The sequence below is a fragment of the Hyperoodon ampullatus genome, assembly GCF_949752795.1.
Source record: "Hyperoodon ampullatus genome assembly, chromosome: 1".
Taxonomy (NCBI): domain Eukaryota; kingdom Metazoa; phylum Chordata; class Mammalia; order Artiodactyla; family Ziphiidae; genus Hyperoodon; species Hyperoodon ampullatus.
Genome location: NC_136914.1, coordinates 14,661,911 through 14,683,344, shown reverse-complemented (window position 1 = coordinate 14,683,344; position 21,434 = coordinate 14,661,911). Strand labels below are relative to the sequence as shown.

Below are 21,434 nucleotides of genomic sequence, written 5' to 3'. Positions count from 1 at the left end.
GACCAGGATGTCATTCAGAATGTGAAACGTTACCACAAAAGAAGGCTCGGTTTAAGATTGCCTTGATTGTTTTAATACATAAGTTGCATGACTGAAATTTTGGTCCAAGTCAGAAAAACTACAAAGAATCCAGAGAAATTTTCTGCAAAATGATGCCCTCCCAGTAAAGGATCTTCGAAATTTTACTTTCCAAATGTAAAACAGTCTCTAGATTTGTTTGTTTTGCAGCCTAGAAAACTATTGATGATCCCTCACTTCAGTTTTTCTGATATGTATTTTATAACCTAGTAATAAAAGTAGATAAACTAGAAAGCATCAACCCAGAGACCTGCATGGTTTACTGAAACTTCAAAGGTGATCTTTATTGGTGCTTTCTCAGCCAGTGAATTTTTTTCTTTAATCTGCCTTCACTGAGTTGTTATAAAAGTTTAATAGAGTCATCCTCATTAACCAATTTGATAATCCTCAGTAGAAGAAGATTCAATAAAGTTTGTTCTTTTTTTTTTAACTTTTAATGCTCTGATACCTGATATCAGAAATAAGAAGAAAAAGAACCACTTTAAAAAGAAATGGGGGCTCACACGTTGAGGTTTCTCCTTTTGACTGATAAGAACTCAAACATACAATAGATCTGAATAAATTGGGCCACCGATCAACACGGTGAGCAAAGTTAAAGACAGGAGAAAGTCACCACTTAATTAACAAAAATGAAGAGTCATTAACTTAATTGCACTGAGATCCTCAAAAAAGGACTGAAATCCCCTATCTAAAAAGCAAGCACACGGTAAAATCAAATTCCACCACCCAATCAATGATCTGACTGCAACCTGATGGTAATTTATTAAGAGTGAACACTTAATTTGGTCTTTAAACACCTTCAATTATTTTTTTTGTAATATAGGTATTTATTTAGAAACTGAAAGAAAATTTAGATAGACATTTAAAGGAATATGAAACAAAAGTGACAATGACAACTGACATTGGTAGAAATTATTCTGAGATAAAGAAGCAACTTGAAACAAGCAATTTTCAGGTTATACTAAGGCAATAATTCACTGAGAAAGAGAAAAAATTTTTAAATGGAAATAATGGCTTTTGGATGAGAATCATAACACACTGGAAAAATTTTAATTTCTGGCTGTTTTGCATAAAATATTGACATTGTACAGGTAACGTGAAATTCATAAGATGCCACCATGGTGCAGGAATGTCATCAGTTTAAAGATTTTTAAAGACTAGTGATTACACAAGGCACCTTGAAATGCCCTGAAATTTCTCATCTTATGTTGAAAGAAACGTAATAGAAGCCTCCCCAAATTTGCCAACAATCTTAATTTACATGACATCACCCATGAGTTGTGAAGCTGAAACACCTAAACCATCAATATTTTAAAAAATATTCAATCAAGCTAGAGGAATTATTTTCCTAGTCTCTGTACAGAAATGATATTATATGATTATTATATAAAGAGGCAAAGAGTCCATAGCAAAACAAAATGTAGGAGAAAAGGTATTACATAGTGAATCAACAAAAACTGTGATGTTCCCAGATTTTGTGACATTTATGGAATTTGTCAGCTTTTTCAAATGTACTATTTGTTGTAACTTTTTCTCATTTTATTTTATTTATTTATTTTTATTAGTCTCTGCTTTACAACAAAGTGAATCAGTCATACATATACATCTGTTCCCACATCCCCTCCCTCCTGCGTCTCCCTCCCTCCCACCCTCCCCATCCCACCCCTCCAGGCGGCCACAAAGCACGGAGCCGATCCCCCCGCGCCACGCAGCCACCCCCCACCATCCATCCACCCCACGCCCGGCAGTGTATACACGTCCATGCCTCTCCCCAGCCCTGTCACAGCCCCCCCCCAATATCCCCAAGCCCACCCCCAGTAGGTCTGTGTCTCTATTCCTGTTTTACCCCTAAGTTCTTCATGACATTGTTTTTTTCTTAAATTCCATATATATGTGTTAGCATACGGTATTTGTCTTTCTCTTTCTGACTTACTTCACTCTGTATGACAGACTCTAGGTCTATCCACCTCATTACAAGTAGCTCAGTTTCGTTTCTTTTTATGGCTGAGTAATATTCCATTGTATATATGTGCCACATCTTCTTTATCCATTCATCTGATGATGGACACTTGGGTTGTTTCCATCTCCGGGCTATTGTGAATAGAGCTGCAATGAACATTTTGGTACATGTCTCTTTTTGAATTATGGTTTTCTCAGGGTATATGCCTAGTAGTCTTCAATTATTTTTTATACACTAAGATAATCAGTGAAGTATTTCTAGTTATAAAAGTGTTTTGTGTGATCTGGACATTTGCCTCAGACATAAAACTGAATAGATAGGAATATATAGGCAGATAAACATCTGTGTGTGTGTGTTTGTGTGTGTGTGTGTGTGTGTGTGTGTGTGTGACAATCTGCTAATGCTCTACTACAGAGTGTAGTAGTGTTAAACTCAGAAAACATCTTGGAAAGACCACACTTCATTTGCAAGATACTTTAGCTTTGTGATCTTTCTTATTTAGGATTCTTATTTTTGAAATATATAGAATAAATATAATATGGAATACTAGAATATAGAATAAATTCTGCCTCCCCAATAGCCTCTCCTTGGGACATGAATTTTATTTATTACAATAAAACATCTCATGCTTTGGCAAATTTTCCATCATGCAATCCACTGAGTAAAAATTACTCACCGGGTCTTGATCCAGTGTTCCCAAACTGCAAGATGCAGCATGTAAAAAATATAGCACCACATAAATATTTTCAAATGAGCAAACAGCAAAAATTTTTTTAAAAAGAGACCAATTTTGGCAAGCCCAGTGTTTATGACATGGACATCTTTTATAATTCAACCTTTAAAAAAGACTGAAAAAGCTGATGTTAAAGACACACCAGCAATAGAATATATATTTACATTTTTCCATTGCTTATGCTAGTTTGCATAATAAAATTAAGCACCTTTCTGATGCCCAGAGTAATTTACTTGAACCTCGTAATTTTTTTCCTCATTTTTCAAAAGAAAAATGTGTTGGCATTCATCCTCAATTTTTTTTTATCAATCAGCATGCACAACAAAGCAACACAGCAATTCTTCATTATACTAATGGGGGAAAAATTAACTTGACATCAAGCCTAATTGATGTAAAATTGAGTAAAACCTCACTAATTCTAAATAGGGATAAGTCCTGCTTGTTTAGTGAAAGCAATTTAGTATAGAACACGTTTAGATAAATACACTTTTATAGCTTTCCAGAATTCACACTCACAAATAGCTTCCACAGCAAGCACAGGGTGTGTTAGAGGGCCTTCAGAAAACCTGCCATGTTGTATGGATAAGATTAATGTAGCATCTCAATTACAAATAACAACTTGGTGTTTCTTGAGATAACTTGCAAACTTTAGGTGCATCTTCCTAACAAATTATTTCAAAAGCAATTTTTATAGAGGATGCCAAAGTACTCTACAGCCCAGTCTATAAGCAAAATGTAACAAATCATACGTTATTAGCTATGACAGGTTAGCAGAGTCAAATTTAATGAGGTTTCACTCTGCAGGCAATCCTCAAGTTGCACTGCAAAAGTTCATTTGTAAGTTGATGGTTAGAAATCAGAACTGATTAGAGCCATGTTCCCATTAGGAAGGTCGTGTCTATATCCGGAAGGAACACGGGGTTGGAACTCAAGACCCCAGGAGGGGATCTCATCATAACTTTGCCATTTATTATCTGTGTGAACCTGTGTGAGTTATTTAACCTAACTGAGTCTTAATTAAATCTGTAAATAGACTTAATACCTATTTCCCAGGACTTTTGTAGGAATTAAACATAATAGCTGTAAGGCACCTACTACAGTGCTCTCTACTCCCACCCCTGGGCATTTATTTTCTTTTATCAAGTATCTCTCTACATCAGAGACGATTAGCTGGGCGGTTGTAAGGGTGTTTCAGTTGTAGGGTGTACATACTTTAAATTGGATGTCATAATTAGTGGGTCTGTATATTCTTCCGTTGCAAAAGTTCATGCATTTCATCAAACAGCTTCCTAAGGGGGATTCTTTTTTGTTTGTTTGTTTGTTGTTGTTTGTTTGTTTTGCGGTACGCGGGCCTCTCACTGTTGTGGCCTCTCCCGTTGCAGAGCACAGGCTCCAGACGCGCAGGCTCAGCGGCCATGGCTCATGGGCCCACCCGCTCCACAGCATGTGGGATCTTCCCGGACCGGGGCACGAACCCGTGTCCCCTGCATCGGCAGGCGGACTCTCAACCACTGCTCTACCAGGGAAGCCCCTAAGGGGGATTCTGAAGACCTGTTCTACAGGGGTACTTGCTTAAATTTTTAAAAATTAGAAATGGCCAAATGCTTACAAATAATAATTGGAAGTATCCTCTGCACCTATTTCATCCTATCTTATTTACTTAGCAACCTCACACCTATCCTTCACAATTGGTACAAGCATCATCTCCTCAGGAAAGCATCTGGGACCACTTCATCTGCATCACTTCCCACCCCAACATGTGCCACATCTTTCTCAGCACAGCAACTTGTGTATACATCTACTAGAGTACTCATCACCCCACACTATAACTATTTTTACATGGATATACCTACCTTTAAGGAATTCCAAGTACATGGTAGATTCTTAATAAGTGGACAGAATTTTTTCCCGCAAAAAATGTATTTATATTTGTTCATTAAAAGTAGTCAAAAACACTAATTCAAAAAGATAAATGTACCACAATGTTCATAGCAGCACTATTTACAATAGCCAAGACATGGAAGCAACCTAAATGTCTATCGACAGATGAATGGATAAAGAATATGTGAGACAGATGATAGATAGATAGATAGATCCATCCATCCATACATACATACACGTGATGGAATATTACTCAGCCATAAAAAACAATGAAATTTTGCCATTTGCAGCAACATGGAAGGATTTGGAAGGCATTATGCTAAGTGAAATAAGTCAGACAGAGAAAGACAAATGCTGTATGAGATCACTTATATGTGAAATCTAAAAAATACAACAAACTAGTGAAAATAACAGAAAAGAAGCAGACTCACAGATACAGAGAACAAACTAGTGGTTACCAGTGGGAAGAGGGAACGGGTGGAGGGGCAATATAATAGGGGTAAGAGACCAGAAAAAGGGTTATTATGGGATCACATGAAGACATCTGTGTGAAACTTTTGAAAATTGTAAAGCACTACAGAATTTAAAGAACCTCTCATTCAACAAAAAAATTGTTTTTAAAAAGTAGTCATTTTAACTGATGAGAAACATGCACATCAGAAAGCAACATGGCTTCAGTAAAAGATCTGAGTTTGACAGATCTAATTTCAAATAAATCCTAACCTCTCTGAAATTCAGTTTCCTCATCTGTGAAATGGAGATAATCACACCTACCAATCGAGGTTGTACATGAATAACATTTGTCTAGTACTGAGTATATTCCCTGCACAAGATCTATACCACCAACAGCACACCACTAACTACCACCATCACAATTATTGCTGTTAATTATTCAGGAGTGACAGGTAACAGAAATCTAACATGCTTATTGATGGATTGCTCTACCTGACACTGGCTATGGCTCACAGACCAGAGAAAAGAAAATCTGTGCGGGGACAGCTTTCAGGAGGCGGAGCGCAAAACGATATTTCTGGAACTTCGTACACAGGAGCAGGCTTCTTTCCTGTGTGATCCCCTGGTTCCCAGAGCCCTCCAAAGGTTGCAGGCATGCTGTTCTCGGGGTCTGCAACAGTGTGGGAGTCTACCCAGGTGGAGTATCACCGTCTCTGCCTTGCACCCATGCAGAGTATTGCTCGAGTTTGTGAATCCAGGATGTAAAGGTCAACATTTCCACCCCTGAAAGTAAGGACACAGGCTCAGGGTTGAGAAATCTGCCTTTCTACCCAGCAATCTGTTATCATCTCTAATTCCCTCTTAACTACATTAACAGAGAACCTATTCCAAGCTTTTCCTCTCTTCGCCAGCCCCACGCTCCTAACTGCTACTTCCCACCTGCCTGAGATGGAGGCATCTGACACACACCCTCCCCTCCGCCCACAAATGCATTCTCCACCTTCCGCTAGATCTTAGCATAAAAACCCTTCTCCTTTTGAAGATCAGCAGTTCCATTCGTGTTCTAATTCCCTTTTAGTTTCTTCTCTAAGAATTTGCTGCATCAGACATTCTTGCCAGGACTTCCACTGTTCTCTGCCTCCCCAACCTCTGGCTGTCCACTCCAGCCTTTCCTCTCTGTCTGCAATCTCCTTTAGATTAACGAATTCCTGAATCCTGATCCTCCCCTGAACTGCTGTTCTCCCTCATTCTTCTTCCCTTCGATGACAAACTCCTTGAAATAATTCACTTCTCTAGTCTTTTTCTGCATCTATTTATTAAATCTGGCATTTCCTCTCCTTATAGCCTACTGCAGCAAAGTAATCCCTAAAAAGTAGCTATATCTGACTTCAGAAGCATTGAAAATTTATAAATTCTTTACTAAGAACTTTTTGAAAACACCGAGGAAAGACTTACTCAGTACACACAGCACCACTCTAAATACCCTTCAGACCTCTCCTCCTGGCCATAGTTTCAGCTGTCAGGGCAGAACCTCCAATCTCTACTTTCTTGAAAATTCTTCCAAATTTTTCTCTCCCCCCGCCCCACACAAATAGCAGTTCTCCATTCTCAGATAAACTTATTATTATGGAAGCTGATTGATTATTCTCAATCATTACTCTGTGCTGGGGCAATGCAAATAAAGACATATTATCAAGGAGAGTCTGCAGTATACTGAAGGTCTATGAGGTTTCTTCTATTTACTGCTGGAAACATAGCACCACTCCATCCCACCGCAGCCCCTGGCCATTTTCTTCTACATTCCTCTCCAATGTCCCTGAGGACAGCATTGTCTACTGCACGGGACTTTGTGCACCGAAGTGTCTTCTAATGAACTTTGATGCTGAGAAGTTTTGGTCTAAAGGGAAAGCAAATCAACCTCAAAATTCAACTGCCTTCCTATCCTTTATTCAAACTTGCTATTTGGTTTTACTCTCTGCAAACTTCCATGAAAACCCTGTTCTCAACTCTTCTGGAAACCTTCATTAATATAACTCTTGACTATAAATTGCTCCTGCACTGAAGTAATCCATCTATTTTTGAACCTTCAAAATGTACCCCACCATATTTTCACAGAAAACCCACTGCATAAATTGCTTTCCTCCTTCCAGTTGACGTGTGCTTATAAACCTGACATATGAGCCCACAACTTTGTACCAAGTTCCCTACTCGAAATCAAGAGCTGCCCAATCAATATTCTGCTATTGAAAAAGAGAACGTTGTGGCTTTGAGGCCACACACAAGGTTGGCTATTGTTGCTCTCACTTAATCCCCATAACTTCTCAGGAAGATGGTCATGTTTGGTAGTATGGACGTGGTAGTAATAAGATTTAATATTTACTTCATAGCTGTACTTTTTCATTACTTTCAAAATATTTCATTTCGTTTGTAATAATCCTGATTGGTAGAGACTTTTGCCAATTTAAAGATGAAAAGAAATAGTTTTAGAAAAGTAAAGTAACCTGATTAGTGGTAAAGTATAGTTGATTTACAATGATGTGTTAGTTTCAGGTGTACAGCAAAGTGATTCAGATATATGTGTGTGTAAACATATATGTATATTCTTTTTCAAAGTCGTTTCCATTATAGGTTATTACAAGATATTGAATATAGTTCCCTATGCTATACAGTAGGTCCTTGTTGTTTATTTATTTTATATATAGTAGTTTGTGCCTGTTAATCCCAAACTCCCAATTTATCCCTCTCCCTTCCCTCCCCTTTAGCAACCATAAGTTTGTTTTCTATGTTTCTGAGTCTATTTGTTTTGTAAATAAGTTCATTTGTATCATTTTTTAGATTCCACATATAAGTGATATATGATATTTGTCCTTCTCAGTCTGACTTACTTCACTTAGTATGATAATCTCTAGGTCCATCCATGTTGCTGCAAATGGCATTATTTTGGCTCAAGTTCTTTTGACAAAACAAAGTTGCTCTAACTTTCATGTTACTAATCAATTAACACCTACTGAATAATACTGTAGTTCAGAAATGACACAATTTTTGCCAGAAAATATTCTTATTTATTCATTTAGTCTTTCACTCTGCTTTAAGAGTCCTCAATTCTAAAAGTAAAAAAAAAAAAATTCTTCTCAGAAAGAGAGAAGCATTGCAGATTCTTAACAGAGATACATTTTTCCTCCTGGATTTCTAAAAATTTTAAATAACAAACATTTTTTAAAGTTTTTAATTAAAATTTATAAAATAAAAAAATTAAAGTAAAAAAATTAACTAAGTATAGATTATCCATACTTTATAGTACAGAAAAAGGAAAAAATTCCAATAAAATTCAACATTGAGAAAAACTCTTAGTAAATTCTGAATGTGAGAGAACTTTCTTGATCTAATTAATGGTATCTATTGAAAAAAAAAAAAACTAAAGCCAGCAACCTACTGAACTTAGAAGTGTACCCATCAAAGTCAGAAACAAGACGAAACACCAGCTATCACTACTTCTACTCAGCATTATCCTGTGAATCCTTGCCATTATAATAAGAAAAAGTTATAACAATTGTAAAAGAAGAAAAAAATTTGCTTCTTTGCTCATTGACATCTACAAAGAAAATCCAAAAGAGTAAATAAGTAAAATACAAAGAATTGCAGGAGAGTTCAGCAATACTGCAGGTTTAAAATCAATATACTGAATTCAATGTACTCCTATATAATAACTAATTAGAAAATGGAATAGGAAACAATACCATGTATAATACTTGCAGAGCTACAAAGTAATTAGGAATAAATCTAACAGAACACTCTAAAGACATTTTTATAAAAAATTACAAAACAAAGAAAATCTGAAATCTCATAAAGATGTTAGCTGCCCCTCAACTGATCTCTAGGTTCAATGCAATGTCAATAAAAATCCCCAACATATTGATAGGGAAGAACAAAGATAACTTTCAGTGAAAACAACAAGGTGAAGAGCCTTGTCTTGGGGCATTCTATGTTCACTACAAATTATAATAATTAAGGTACTGTGGTCATAAGGCAGAAATTTTTTAATAGACAAATGAAAGACAATAAAAAGTCTAGATATAAACACATTGATATATAGAAACTTGACATATGGCAGAGATAAGATGATCTAGTCAATAAAAGAAGCTAGGTTAACTGCTTATCTATACAGAAAGCAGAAAGTGTCTCTTTTTTTATATACAAAAATAAATTCTACATGGAATATTAAACCTTTTGGAAAAAAATACAGAAGAGTATCTTCTTTACTTTGGCAAAGGGAAGCTATCTTAAACAAAATACAGAAAGTAGAAAGCTTGAATAAAAGTATTGATATGTTTGACTACATTAAAATTAAAACTTAAAAAAAATAAAATATAAACAAAGTGAAAAGAGAAGTTAGAGACTTTGAGAATATATTTGTAATCCATTTAATCAATGAAGATTAGCATCCAGAATATATACAAAACTCCTACAAATGACAAAGAGTATCCTTGACTAAACTTTAGTCAGGATCCTCTGAGCCCTGTTCTCAACTAGACCTCGTTCATGGGCTTCTTCGCCCCTCCTTCCAGAGTCCAGTTGTAGCAAGAATCCTGCTAAGTCAATTTAGTAAGAATCCCCATATTCTTGATATCTGATCATCTTGGCCTGCCTTTAGCAAGAATGCTGTCAAGTTGGTTTAACAAGGATCCCTCTTACTCTTGAGGTCCCCTCTTAGTAATTCTCTATCCACTGACACCCTCACTCTGCTTGTTAGCCATAAATCCTCAGCTGTCTTTGCTATATTCCGAGTTGAGCCCCATCTCTCTACTCTATTGTAATAGAGTTGACCCCATCTCTATAATCTTGAATAAAGTCTTCCTTGCCATTTTAACAAGACTCAGAATAAATTTTCTTTCATACAAATCAATAAAAAAAACGATAAGCAACTCAACTAAAAATGTGTGACATAGATGAACAGGAAACACAAAAGTAAAATGGCCAATAAGCATATGAAGAGATGCTCAACTTCACTAGTAATCAGAAACATACAAAGATAATCACATAATCACAGAAAGATACCATTCCAAATTCATTAAATAAGCAATAGATTTTTTGAAGTCTAAAATTTCCAACAATTGCTAAAGATGTGGAGAAAATGTGAATTGTGCTGCTGCTCAGAGTGTAAATAAGCATAACAGTTTAGAGAGCAACTTGTTTTTCTTCAATAAAATTACATATGTGCGTACTGTATGACCCATTTCTTACAAGTCTAGCTATGTACCCCAACCTTTCTCACAGAGTTTCTGTGAGACAATTAAGCCCTAGTGCCTTAAGGCATCCATAGTATATAATAAATTATTTTCTTTTCTGTGCACTTTTCCATACATATGTTTTGCCTCCATAAAAATGTTTTCTTTTAGAGAAAAAGTAATCATCTTTCCTCCTCCCCTCCTTCTTCCAGAGTTCTCTTTCCAACTGCTTCATTTCTGTTAATCACACTATAATTTTTTCTGAAACACAGGCTCATGCACTCATTTTCGGTCTTTCCCTCCCAGAAGACCAACTCTTGCCAAGACACGCCAGTACTATCTGGAACTCTTATCAAATATGTCTTTCTTTTTTTCCCACCAACATCAAACAGATCTTCTGTTTTCTCTCTTACTCTGCATTTTGTAAATCAAGTTGGAAACAAAGCAGTTTTTGGCATCTTATCCTGATAACTCACAAAAGGTTTCTGTACACTATGAGTAGTACTCTTTTTGAGTGAATTTTTAATGATTCTTTGGCAAACAATATGTGGGACAGAAATCAGTCAGAATTTCTCTGGCAATTTCTAGGGAGGTTGAGAAGACTTCTCTGGGAATGTCTCATTTTTTAATGCTTTTTCTTTCTTTTCTTTTTTTTACTTTAAGATATTCATTATTTAACAGAAATTAAATTGTGTGTGTGGTCCATTTACAAAGGCAAAAGAAAACCCTAAAACTCTATAAGTTATAGCCAGAACTCAAATTTTCATAACATTTTAATTATGTTTGCATACAAATGGATTAAAATTATAAACTCTACAAAAAGTATTAACTGTATAAATGTTTATGAGCAACTAAAATATTCCCTTTTCATTTGGATATCATAGCAGTCCCTGACTGAGACCCTTAAGCAACTGTTTGTCCTTCAAATAGATTAAATAGTACGGATTTGGGTACATTTCAAAGCCCTTTCACGTACTCTACATTACCTTATTTGATTCTCCCAGCTGACCTAAGAGTCGGTAGTACAAACTCTTTCTTTATGAATCTGCTGTGTCAATGGTGATGCTACCAGCCTCCCTGTGTGAAAACAGGGATGTCTTAGCTGGCCAAATGACGGGCTAATTTAAGGAACAACAGATAACCCTAAATCCCTCCTCACACTTGGTATCAACTAAAATGTTTGTGCCAAATTTACGTATTTGGGACATGGTCTTATCTGGAAGAGCAAACGTGGTACTTAATGGATAGTTCCCCTTTCTGGCAAGTTGCTCTGGTTGACATTCCAAACCTCTCCACTTTCGTTCTGATTTAATTTAGATTGCAGGTACTATCTCTAGTCGTGTGACTTGATTCACTGGTGCTCTATCTCATCTTTCAAATTATCATTTTTACATTTTGTATCACTAAATTTTTCTTTTTTCTTTTTTTTTTTTTTGCAATACGCGGGCCTCTCACTGTTGTGGCCTCTCCCGTTGTGGAGCACAGGCTCCGGGTGTGCAGGCTCAGCAGCCATGGCTCACGGGCCCAGCCGCTCCGCGGCATGTGGGATCTTCCCAGACCGGGGCACGAACCCGTGTCCCCTGCATCAGCAGGCGGACTCTCAACTACTGCACCACCAGGGAAGCCCTAAATTTTTCAACTTTAGAATTTATCTGTATAAAATGTCCGTATCCAGATTTAAAAAGTTAACAGCACTAACTACAACTCTTAATTCAATTTTAAAAGATTTTATGCAGCCCAATTATTTCAATAACACGACAATCAAATATCTTCCCTGCATAGTTAAGGTGCCATTATTTTCATGTCCTTTCAAATGAACTGAATGTGTCACAGTGTGACAGATACAACTGGATGGATGAGTGTGTAGCTGAACAACTCGGAGAGAGAATCTGCAATGCAAAAACTGATAATATCATTCAAGTGGCAAGCTACGTTGGACTTTAAAGTTTTATTCCAGGGTGAGTAAATGTTTCAAGTTCAATTAGTCTATCTGACAGAAGTCAATGGCAGGTTTGCAGGCATTTGCATTCAGAAAGTTGTCTTTACTACCAAATAGCCTTCAACTTTTAAACATCAAACTTTAATTTCTAGGAAAGGCACTCAAATGTTTTAAAGGGTAAATAATAAAGATGAGAAAGCATGGAATTCTATATGTTTTTATCCTTTCATTGTGGTACTCTATCCCACTGAAAAAAATACAAATCAATTCAAAAGCCTTTACGGCTTAGTATAAGAAGCCCTCTTCTAAATGATGATCTGTAAATAATTATGCACATAGATTTAAAAGTTAATCCCACAGGAATGAAAAGTGAAGTGATAGGATTTGATGAGATCACTATGATTAAAAATGAAGGAAAGGGCTCCCCTGGTGGCACAGTGGTTGAGAGTCCGCCTGCCGATGCAGGGGACACGGGTTCTTGCCCCGGTCCGGGAAGATCCCACATGCTGCAGAGCGGCTAGGCCTGTGAACCATGGCCGCTGAGCCTGCGTGTCTGGAGCCTGTGCTCCGCAACGGGAGAGGTCACAACAGTGAGAGGCCCGTATACAGCAAAAAAAAAAAAAAAAAAAAAAAATGAAGGAAAGAGAAGAAAAAATTTGGTGAACGGAAGAGGGAGGGAAATATATATTGATTGCGTGCATATAATGTCAGACACATTGTTACACAGTTGGCCTATAGTAAAAAATTTTCACAAAAACTTATTAATTTAAGGATTTTTGCTCCTCATTTTACAGATGAGTGAACAAAGACTCAGAGATGTTAACTAACTTTCCCCAAATCACGCAACATATTTTATTGCCGAGACGTTAACACTGGCACCATGTAACTCCAAAACCCTTGCTTCCTCCTCCCAGCTGTCCTGCCAAGAAAAGGAGATTCTGAGAAAGCACCAAGAAAATGGTAGCTAAAATGGCAGGAGAAAAATAGTATCATGTCACAGAAACTATCTAATGAGTAATTCCAAGAGGGAGGAAATAAGTTCCAGTAAAAAATCTGCCTTTATATTCCTAGCATTTAGCCAATAATAGGTATTCAGATGTGTGCTAAAGTACAGGAATGTTTCAGAAAGGGTGAGAATGAGTGTTAAGAATACAGCCTGCTGCCTAGAAAAATCACTTGTATCATTCCAGAGAGAAATTTCAGAGAATAGGTAGTGAATTTTTGAATTACAACAAACATTTGAGGAGATGATGAATAAGAGGAGCGGGCACGTAAAGACTAGTCAGCAAATGGAAATAATAGGCAGTGTAGTCAGGGTAATGGTTAACCATCCCAGGAGCCAGGAAGCCTGGACTGAAATCCTAACTTGGTACCCATGTGACCTTGGCTAAGTTACTCAACTTCTCTGTATATCAGTTTCACATCCTTAAGATGGAGATAATTACTGTACTCACTTCATACAGTTGTTACCCTGAGCAGTAAATGAGTTAATATATGTAAAGCACTTAAGACAGTGTCTGACACATATTCTTATTTCAGTATTAGCTGACGTTTCAAGAAATTGGACAGTGTAGAGAAGGAGAAGATTTGAGAAATCTTAGGGAGCGGCAGAGTCAGGAAAAAAGAATAGTTTAAGGAAGAAGAGACTTTCAATGTTTGTAGACATGGGGAGAAGGAAAGATTCAGGAAAGATAAATGAAACCGGAAGAGGCCATGGGAAAGATGAGCACATGTGGAGGAACTGGCCTTAAAAAAAGAGAAAGGATACAAGTTCTGACACAAAAGGGAAGGTAGACAGCAGATGCACGGAGCACTTTTCAGGAAGTAACAGATGGGGTGAGACAGCAAAGTTCACAGAGATTCCAAATCATCTTCGCAGTCTCCTCATTAAAGGAAGAAAAGGTTGTAGTGAGAATTTTGTGGAGTAATGAAAATTTTTTTGGAAGTTTTTCTTGAAAATGTGAAAACGGTGTTCACTAAAAATGAATAAAAGTGGACTTAGTAAAGCGTGGGCTAAGCTCAGACAGAGCAGATTCAAGTACAAATTTTTATGACTTTCAAAACACACAGACTGCAGCCTGATAAAATAGTCTGTGGGGTGCAAGGAAGCATGGAGATGGATCCAGTGAGAAAACAAATGCCACCAACAACCAAGGTGGACTCAGAATCCCTCCTCATGATTGCGCAGGGGCAGTGTTTGCCTCTAATTCAACCAGCGTTTTTGGAAGAATCCGTCAATCAAGACCAATGAAAACCACTTCTTATATAATTTATTATATGTATCATTTTCAATTTTAACTAATTGTTAGTATAACCCCATAAAAGGAAGTAACTGATTTCTGTTTTTAAATCTTGTGATATTCAAAAACTACCAAATGTAAAACAGATAGCTAGTGGGAAGCAGCAGCACAGCACAGGGAGATCAGCTCGGTGCTTTGCGATGACCTAGAGGGGTGGGATAGGGAGGGTGGGAGGGAGACGCAAGAGGGAGGAGATATCGGATATATGTATATGTATAGCTGATTCACTTTATTATAAAGCAGAAACTAACACACCATTGTAAAACAATTATACTCCAATAAAGATGTTAAAAAAATAACTATATGATTTAAAGTAGTGAATAGGTCTTTGGTGAAATATTGCACACTAGACATACATATTTTTCTCTAGTCCCTCCTGAGACTTCCTAAAACTAAAGACTAAAAATGACATAAGTCACAAGGACAGAAAGAATGGAAGATGAGAGCACTGAGATATTTATTTTGGAGGATGAAAAGAGGAGGATGAGCTCTGACTCCACAGAGGAAAAAAGTCAAAAGAAACAAAGTGATGCAGGACCCAGAACATCAGAAAAGTTTAGAGAATGGAGGTGCCAACTGCCTCTGAGAGAAAGAGTGGAACTAAAAAAAGGAAATCAGTTATAAATTTATTTAGGGAGCAATAAAAAACCCAGATTATTGCTCCCAAACCAATTCAGCAAGGCAGCCACTCCAAATGATGACTAGAGATTTACCCACTGGGGAAACTGAACCAGAAGAGGCCCTCGATCCAAGGACACAAAGCGAACTGAAGGCTAGAGTGAAATACAGTACTGAAGACAAGGGTATCAAGTCAGATATTCACAGTGCTTCAACCCCTTTCTCTCCCACCCTCCTTCCCAATATGGGCAGCCAGGAATGGACACCATCCTTCCCACCTCTGGGCAAGAATGGATAAAAACCCATCACGCAAGAGAAAAGAGCAGTAGGCAAGCCCCACACATATACACAGAGCTTCTGAGTTGGTTTTTTTGGACTTGAAAAAAGGATGCTTTCCACTTTTGTGTATAATATTTTGGTATATTATACAATACTTCAGTTATGCTATGGAAGGGCAGAGAGTTTGTTCTGCCCCACTGATGAATTCTCAGTACTCAGAATAATGCCAAGTACATATTAGGTACTCAATAAATACTTGAATGAATGAAGTGTTTTTAAAATCTCTTGGACTCTCATGGATACCCCAAGCACCTCAAAAACGTTATCTTTATATTTGTAGAGCATCACTTCCTTTCAGTTATTGACAAAGTCATAACATCACCACACTTTGCAGTTAAATTCCACTTCATTGCCCCTCGATTTTAAACATAAAATTCACAATAGTCAGTTTCTAAAAATGGCTGATATTAATTGTTCTTCTATTAGGAAGAATAAGTGGCTCATATCACTTCATATTTAATAGCATTCATTCTTAAATGAAAGCACAGGAGGTTTCATTTAGAAAAAGATACTGATTTTGTACTACTGGAGGAATGAGCTAGATGGGCCCTCTAGTGGCCTTGAAGAGCTAAAACTCCCCGAAGTACCTGACATTCCTGAGGAATCAAAGTCTATTAAACACAGTCTTTCTGAAGCTGTAGACTCGGGGAAAAGATCCACCTGGCTGCAGAGTTACTGCAATGACTTCTCCTTGTGTTTGCGTAGTAGTCAGAGAGAGAAAGGAACGGAGCAAGTGTCACAGGGTGAGATGTGAAACGTTACTTAGAGGCAATAACGGGATAACTGGAGAGATGGAATCCTGAGCTCCAGTTTGTCCCTCATAACTGCTTCCTAATTATGCCTGTATCACTGCTACCTTCTCCCCAGAACATGAATGCTCCTACATGCCCACAGCAACGCGCGCACACGTGCCATGCAGGCTGCGGTGTAAACATTTACTGAGACTGGAACAAGGGTACTACGGAAGTTTCACACCATTTGTCTAAATATTTAAAAGTTATAATCAAGCTAACAAACTGTTAAATAAAATATCTTCTATCCTCATACTGTGATAAAGTCGCTTCCATGGCAATAAAATTTTTAAAAATACATGTAAAACTATCGTTTTTATATGAGTGAATATAGACAAAATACCAAAGGCAACTAAACTTAAACATTATTGCATTTCTGAGTATTCGGTGATGAACCAAAATTGTCTGGATGAATACTGATAAAGGCATCCCGAAGTCATGCATTTTAATTATTCTATAACATTTCTTTTGTTCTTCCTATATTCCAGAAAAACCAAGAATCATGTTGTTGTAATCCAGATTGTCATATAATTTGTGTTCTTTTGATAGCAATGTCAAATTAAACTACTTTTCTTAACTCACTCTTAGATGGTTTCTTATTATCTTCAATTTGGAAAAACTTCACTGTGTCAAAACAGTAAAAACAGGAAGTGTCAACAAAATTCTCAGGGCAATACTTGGGCTTCGAAACAAACCATGAATTTTACACATCATGTTCAATCATTGTAATGGGGTCACCCAGGTTAAATATATTCTCATCATATAAAATACTAGAAAATATTCTAATTTTATTATTAAAATCAGTATCACTCATATTTCTCTATCTATTGTCTCTTAAAGCAATATCTGGACCCTGATAGCATTTCTTAAATGTCTCTTCTTTCCTCTGTTTTTAATGCGATGTGAAGAGAAAACCGAAAATAACAGTGTGTTGCTCAATTTGTTTAAATCTCTCTTCACTAGAGATTGTACCTACAACCAAAACGGCCAGAAAATAGTCCCCAGATGAAATTAGCATCAGGACTTTCTATGTGGCTCATGTCAAGGCCAGGTTCACGGCTGTCATCCTGGCACACACCTTCTCTACTTCAGGTGGACTTCTCATTCCTAGAAGTAGATTTCAAGACTCCTAGCTTCCTTCTGCTCTCTCACGGGATTGGTAGTTTACCCAGGTTTACAATTCCAGAGTTGCCTCTGTTCAGAATATTGAAGGTACTGTGCCACTGGTCTCCAGCACTGATGTCAGGAAATCCAACGCCATTCAGCTCCCCGTTCCCTTGTATGGGACCCATTTGATTATTCTCAAAGCTTTTGGAACATTATTTTCCCAGATATTTTCATGGCTGGTTCTTCTTTCTCATTATCCAATTCTCCTCTGACCTCTTAAGGGACCGTTCTTGATAGATCAAAGAAGCCTCCACATGTCACTGCCACATCACCATGTTTTATGTTCATCAAAATAGTTAATGCTACCTGATATTTTCTTGTTTTACTCTTTTCTATATTATCTATTTCTGCTGAATAAACTATAAGCTTCACCAGAATTTGTTTGCTTCTGAATCCCCAGTGCCTAGGACAGTGAGCAGGCACTCAATAAATGTTTATTAAATAAATGAATGAAAGCCTGTATATTAGCACTACTACCAGAAGCAGAGAAAGAAGGGCCATTTGACTGATATTTCTAAATTATGTAAAACAGGATGCTGTCTAGGACCCCATCTTTGCCATGGTGTTTGTGTTTACTGCAAACATGTCTTCTGGCCACTGTGAATCAGAAACCAGGAGTCCTAAAACTTTAAAACTAAAGTCAAACTTTTGAGCAGATCAATTTTATTTGTTCTCAGAAAGCACTAACCATGGGCCAAAATTATCATCTTCGCTCTACAAAACTTAATATTTATTAAGAGTTAATGTTATCATCTTGATCCTAACAGAACAGTGACATGATGAAGGCAATCCAGCAAGGCGTATAAGAGTGCAAGCTTCCGCATCAGATGGCCTCAGTCCTGATAGAAGCCTCGTCATTAGGAGATGTGTGTCCTTGGGTTTATTTAACCTCTCTAAGCCACAATCTCCTAATTGTAAGAGTGCTTGTCTCCTAGGCTATTATGAGGATCAAATGAGATCATTCATCTAAAGTTCTAGGCATAGTCCTTGAACATTTAATAAAGGTTAGCTGTAATTATTATAGGAAATTATCTATTTGAACATTTACATATTCTTTGCAAAGTCTTGCCTAAAAGCATCATTCACTATATTGCATGAAATAATTTCCTCTCTTAGCTTAGTGCTCACATAAAACTGCCTTTTCAATCCCTCCTGAGATTTTCCTTAATCGGGTGGGAAGAAGTATAGGACCAATCATATTTTCTTTCCAGAAGGAAACTCAGATCATTTGCCTTAATAACCTCTTCCAAATATCTTTTTTCTTCTTTTTTTTCTTAGCTGACTTCCTTCTGATTTTATTTTTAATTATCGTCTTTTATATTGTATTTAACTTTGTAGCTTTTGGATCTGTCATTTATGAGCTGAGAGACCCTGGAGAGGTTACTTAGCATCCAAAGCTCCACTTTCTTTATCTGTCAAATGAGACATGTGTGGACACCCATGACACTGGCATCCCAGTCTCCCTTTTAATAACCACGCTTCTACCTCATCCATATTCCCTTGGGGCCATACAAAGGGCTCAACCCTCTAAGCACTTAGATTAGTCTAGAAGTGGACATCTGATTCAAGCTGGACCAAGGAGACACTCGCCAGAAATTTTGGATTTAGGACTTAAAGGGGCAGGTCAATTTCCTTCTGTAGCCTAAATTATAAAACATAAATCCCAGGAGTTGCTAGTGGCTATGGTTCCCGTTTATGAAGGAGCCCATCCACAGTGAAAAAAGAGAATGACTCTAAGATGCAGAGAGGAGAAGGGAGTGGGAGTCCTAATAATTCTAATGGTTCCAGGGTTGTTGATCTTCCTATAGCTTGGCTATCCCATTAGATAGCCACTATCTTTCCAATAAATTCTCATTTTTGCATACATAATTTGGGTTTGATTTCCAAATAATTCTAATACATAGAAAATAACCCCTGCTTTTAGTTCTAATAGTTCTAATATGTAGTTCTAATATGTAGAAAAGAATCCCTACTTTTAATCGTTGTTATAAAAAGTAAATGAGATAAAATAAGTGCTGGCTTATTACCTGGCATATAATACTTGCTCAAGAAATAATACCCATTAACATTATTTAGAAAATGGGAATGAAAATTCTAATTCAATTAATTAATGAACACAATTTTAATAGCTTACAAGTCTTCTTTCAGTTTCAAAATCACTCAAAGGGATTCTTTGGTTTTGTATCTCGAAAGAATTGCAAAATAAGAGAAATGCTCTAAATTAATTTTGCAACATATGATTGTATAAATCTTAGTAACTCTTACATAGTTAAACAATCTTAGAGAATACTAAAGCCTCCAACCCAGCAACCTACAATTTATTGCTAAACTCGCATATTTGCAGTAAATTGATGGAGGGAAAGTGGAAAAAGAAACAAACTTACATTCCACTTATCCCACACATGCAGGAATAAGTCTGATACAATTAAATGTGCAAAATACTGACTGGCTGCATGCACAACAGTCTCACATAGTGTGAAGGATGCAGTAAAGAGAATTACAATACCTGTAGAGATACCACACTGACATTATCAAAATGAAGGTGTCCATTAGGCTCTGTGACAGCTGGATTTGCATAACATGTCACACCATTGATGGCAGGTAACGTTTTAGGCTGATGAGTTTTTTCTTGAGAAGAACCAAAGTCATCATTTCCAAAGTGGGTATGACCATCCTACAAGAAAAATAAGGGAGGAAAAGGTTATAAGAAGAAACAAAGATGGCTCATACAGGCAAGAAAATAGAGAATTTAATGGTTTTTATTTATAAGAGAAAATTTTTATATCTATTCTACATGTAGTATAATCTTTTTAGATTTATAAAATTTCTCTTCCTTTAAATGTATCTTCATTTATTAGATTCTCCTGTTTTGGTTTTTTCATGTTAGGGTGCATATACCTTCTTATGTTGGTGGATATGAATGGAATACAAATTATGTGCATCTGCAATTGGACATTAAGTTGTTAGTATTTACTCCAAATTCTACAATAAGAATCAAGTGTTCCTCTTATACTTATCAATATATTGATCCTTTTCTTTCTCTCCTCATATTCATAAGTCTAAAAGCCGAACTGTTCACATAATTGTAAGAATAAAATTCCTGCCTTTATTTGCCTATATAAAGTAGCTTTAGTGGGTAAAACATCAAACATTTTAAATAAAGTCCATTTACCTGACCATACGTCTTCAATAACATCTTAAGTGTTCTTTCAAAAAAGAAAAGTATGTAAAATCCACCAAACACAGCAACTGCCTTCTCAACATACTTGTCAATTTTGGGATTGAATCCAAATGCCTAAGGAAGAAAAAAAGGCAATTCAGGTAAGACCAAGTAATTTAATTTGATTCAGTAAATAATTTTCACCACAGTCCTAAGTCCATCCTTCACATCCAGGTAATATTGGGAATTTACCTGCCAAAATCATAAAACAAAAATGCTGAAATCTGAGAAATCAAACTGTAAGAGATAGCACTGAAGTCTTATAACCAGAGGAAGTCCTATTAAATAAAGCCCCCAGAGTACCTTATAGTTTCCTAGCTATAACACCTTCAGCAATACTTGCCTTGAGAAAGTAAACTTTTAGCAGTAAAAAAGTAGCACTGATTCCTGTATTTATAAGATAATATTAGACACGGGTAATTAAGACAAATGAGACATTGATTATCCACTTTTACTAAAAGTAATATATTTGCCCATAATTTCCAGAGTCAACTTTTTAAAGCAAATATGGCAGGTCACTTGGATTACTGTTTTCCCAAGAGAGAGCCCCTTGAACTTAGAGGATCCTAATAAGTCCTAAAGAGATAAATAAATCGAGGACTGAGCCCCAGAATAAGGAAGAAAGGATATAAGATACCAGGCACTCACACACACATACACACACACTCACACATACACACACACTCACAAATGATGAGAATGAAATAATTCATTGTTTAAAGGACACAGG

General features: G+C 36.7%; 1 protein-coding gene across 1 annotated transcript in view; it reads right to left on the bottom strand.

Annotated features, from left to right (window-relative positions):
- The window catches only part of SLC39A8 (solute carrier family 39 member 8), a 71,009-nt gene that overhangs the window by 15,620 nt on the left and 33,955 nt on the right, over nucleotides 1–21,434 (bottom strand). Inside the window, exons 4-5 of the mRNA XM_079708072.1 lie at nucleotides 20,657–20,779; nucleotides 19,991–20,158 (exon numbers count right to left, since the gene is read on the bottom strand). Coding sequence (XP_079564198.1) covers nucleotides 19,991–20,158; nucleotides 20,657–20,779 — 291 coding nt within the window. The remainder of the gene's footprint in view (nucleotides 1–19,990; nucleotides 20,159–20,656; nucleotides 20,780–21,434) is intronic.